Source organism: Monopterus albus, unplaced genomic scaffold (genome assembly GCF_001952655.1).
Source record: "Monopterus albus unplaced genomic scaffold, M_albus_1.0 scaffold19.1, whole genome shotgun sequence".
In the NCBI taxonomy this organism is placed as follows: Eukaryota; Metazoa; Chordata; class Actinopteri; order Synbranchiformes; family Synbranchidae; genus Monopterus; species Monopterus albus.
The window spans coordinates 1,879,457-1,883,306 of NW_018127899.1; the positions used below are offsets into that span (position 1 = coordinate 1,879,457).

A 3,850-nucleotide genomic window follows, 5' to 3' on the forward strand; every position below is an offset into this window, starting at 1 on the left:
AGTAATAGAATTGACGAGTTTAAACATAAATATAAAGGTATGTGTCAATCAAGATATATGCAAGAACAGGCTCAATGATTAATTAGATGGAACATTGTGGGTGTGGTGTATGAATGTTAACACTGTTATAATTTTTTTAGTATATTACTTGTGTGGTGTAGAAGAGAATTATTTATGTAGAGATACTGCTTGCAAACCAATGATGGTAAGATGATGTCATGGGGTAGGACTGGATAAGTCTGACTTCTTCCTACTCCATTCAAGCATGTACTAGGTATAAGCACATTGATATTGGATTAGCATTTATTGGATATGTGTAAAATTATGTGTGTTGACATATCAACTAGCTGTCTTTACATGCTTGAAAGAATAAATCAAATCAAATCAAAAATGTCAAGTGTCCACACCTTGTCGTTCCCAATTAACGCCCACATTTCACTGAGCAAAGGGGTTTTTATTCTGTGCCCTGGTTCCCCAGTGAAGTAACTGCACTCAGGTTACAGTACAACACTCCCTTTGGTCTGAGATCGCGGCAGTCCCTCTTCCATCCAGACAGGTTACATGGTGGCTCTCGCCCTGTTTCCGCTTACAGGTGATCCCGAGCTGCAGAGAGGTGCTGCGGAATCAGATGAAACTCCGCAGGTTTCCCTCACAGCTCTGGAATTAAATTCCAATCACGTTCAGCGAAAAGAGTAGACATTAGATCACTGCGGGTCCCTAAGAAGAGCCTGGTCCTCTCATACGCCTCCCACTTAGCTTCCTGTCTTCTTGTGTTTCACCGCGCAAATCTGTTCAAACGTGAGGACAGCATGACAGGAGGATTGAAGGACGGCGAAACAGAAGAGGTATAGTATGGCTCTCCTCAACCGCTGGCACTATTTTTTAGTAGAAACCTTTTATCTGATACAGATTGTCTTCATCTAGGAGCTCATTGTTCTCGCTCATCATTTGCCTTCACTAAGGACATTTTATGTTTTTCCAACTGTAGAGTGAAATGTCTCAATCGCAATATATTTTCCCCTGACACCTAGTCACGAACGTTTCTCACACACCAAGTGGGGAATGTGAAAGACCATTCAGTACGCATTAGCACGGAGGTATGAGATGTTACCTGGTTAAACTTTTATTAACTGGGCAACCGATTGTGGGTTTTACGCACCAACCCGGTTTACTTTTTTGCGCATAAAATACAAAGAAGAGTAAACCCACGAACTTTTTCGGAGATTGCAGTCATAGGCTACATGTGCGAGCTTTAGTACTAAACTACATAGAGTGAGTATAAATATGAATGTGCTTGAAAGGTCCACAGTGCAGAGAATAGGACTGTGAGAACCAAACGGCTCTTTACGCACTGTGTTTCTAAAACTATGGACACGGAAACACAACATGCTTTTCATAAAATATGAACATATATTCACTAATGAAAAGAAAGAAAGAATATATTCAACATCCTCTATTTAATCAAATATGCAAACAATTTTGACAAGACCAGTGTTTTACTATTTGCGCTTTTCTTTCTTGAAAATGTTGCCATGTTAACAGGTCCGTGTTAAATAAACTGCATGTCAGGTCAGGACATTAGAATTTTGTCTGGGTGGCGAGGACCCCTTGCGGATGGATCGAGGGGTGTGGTGCTTCACTTTCTATCAATTTAAACCCATCCCTGTTTGTAGGGCAGTTTGCTAAGTCCAGCTCCAGTCTCTCTCCTTCTCAAGGCACTGAACACTATCCCTCCTCCTTCTCATTCTCTTCTTTTTCTGTCTCCTCCTGATCCTGACAGAAGTTTCTGCATTCGCCGTTCATCCGAAAACAAGGGAACATATACAAACCCAACAACAAAGACATGGACAACGAAAGTCTGAACGAGAAGACAATGGAGGATATCCATACCAAAGAGATCGACCTGGTCAACCGGGACCCCAAGCACATAAACGACGACGTTGTCAAGGTGAGTCAAGCTTGGAGGACTGTTAACATCTGAGCTTCAAATTTGAGATTTACATATCTATACATCTTCATGGCACCTGAAACCATAACATCAGCAGGATATCTGCTGCAGGGTTTACCCTTTATTTCTGCTCTGTGGATAATCACAATAAACGGAAATAAACTCATAGAAACCGGTGCTTTGTGTGTCTGTGCGCCCCAGAGGCGCACGTAGCTCTTTTGCGCACAGCGGCTGTGGTTCCAGTAGTTTCCCCTCAGTGGCTTTCCCCTATTAGGAAGAGGTTTTGCAACCAGACCTAAATATCTGTGCGGCAGTTTGAGCAGCGGACTTGAAAACGTGGACATAATCGCTCTGATAGAGAAAACATTAATAGTTTCCTGTTGTTGGGACACACGTTTCCCACAGTCCTTATTGCACTTGTCTTTTTGTTGGGAAAGTGGAATTCTTTCCATCAGGGAGCGACTTGACCGAGTGTTTATTTTGTAAAAAGGCGTTAGCAGAGGGAGAGGGTTTGTAGCGGCAGAGGAGTGGTGCGCTGGAAGCCACCTGACGCGTCTGCATGGTGGCGGGGCCCGGAGCCTCCGGCCGCCCTCCTCTCCAGTTAGGGCAGGATTTTACATAAGACTAGGCTCAAACGGTAGCGTGGGCTCGGGGGTCAGCTCTCTGGAATGCCTGACCTCTGTACTGTTAAAACGAGGAAACACCCTGATAGTCTGAGGGGATATCCCTCACCACTCCCCATTTCTCCTCCGTCCTTTCCTCCCATTCCATTCCTCTCCCCCTCCCTCCCTTCTTCACAACATACCTATAGTTACATCAGTGCAGCAACTATCCACGTGTTGCTCTTTTAATGGCTGCTGTCAACTTCAGGTTTCCCCAGACTGGGGATTTCTTTTTAATGTTTTAGGCGTTTTATTAAAAAGAATAACACCAATCTCCACGTTCCCCATTTTCTTCATCTGCCTCCACTTCTTCCATTGCTCTAGGCCATCTCTCCCCCCAGTCCTCCTCCACTGTGACAGTGAGTCAGACTCTCCTTACAGTCTCAGAATAGAATGCAGCGTTATGATTGTTCCTCCCCTCTCTAATCAGCTCAACAGAAGCCTGCTCAAATCATCTGAAATCACATACACTGTAAAAAACATAACCTGTTGTAAAAATGTTAAAAGTCTGAGACAAATTTTGGAACTCATGGTGGTACGTACCAAGTACACTTGAAAATACTGTACACACTTAAGTTAGGAATGTTTACTTATTTGAATCATTTTAATGTTATGTTACTTTATACTTCTAAGGATGTATCCAAGGATCAAATTCTTTACTCCCAGTAGCAGCTTAAAGCATCTCCTACAAAAGGCTCTTCCAAGGATTTATTGCACAGCAGCAGTAGATTCAGATGATTTATAACCAGTATGATGAGCATAAGGCGGCACAGAGATGCAGTGGTTAGTGCTGTCACCTCACAACAAGAAAGTTCTGGGTTTGAGCCCAGGCCGACCTGAAACCTTTCTTTGTGAAGTTTGCGTGTTTTCTCCAGGTACTCTGGCTTCCTCCCAAGTCCAAAGACCCCTAAATTGCCCGTAGGAGTGAGTGTGTGTATGGTTGTTTGTCTACATGTGAGCCCTGTGATAGACTGGCGACTTGTCCAGGGTCGACTTCACCTCTTGTCCAAAGTCAGCTGAGATTGGCTCCAGGCCCCCTAGCAATACTGTTCAGGAATAAGTGGTATAGATGATGGATGGATAATGAGCATATATAAGGTAAACGTCCCACTTAATTTTCTTATCTGAATACTTCATCTTCCACTGTTTAGAACTGTATCACAAACCAAACAGTTCTTTAAAATCTCCAACTTGACAGTATGTTGAGGAACTTCTGACCCATGAGGGTCTGACGTGTGTG

General features: G+C 43.4%; 1 protein-coding gene across 1 annotated transcript in view; it reads left to right on the forward strand.

The window, feature by feature from the left end:
• Positions 1-533: 533 nt before the first annotated feature.
• Positions 534-3,850, forward strand: part of cav1 (caveolin 1) — an 8,298-nt gene continuing 4,981 nt past the window's right edge. Inside the window, exons 1-2 of the mRNA XM_020593605.1 lie at positions 534-845; positions 1,781-1,948. Coding sequence (XP_020449261.1) covers positions 810-845; positions 1,781-1,948 — 204 coding nt within the window. The 5' untranslated portion in view covers positions 534-809. The remainder of the gene's footprint in view (positions 846-1,780; positions 1,949-3,850) is intronic.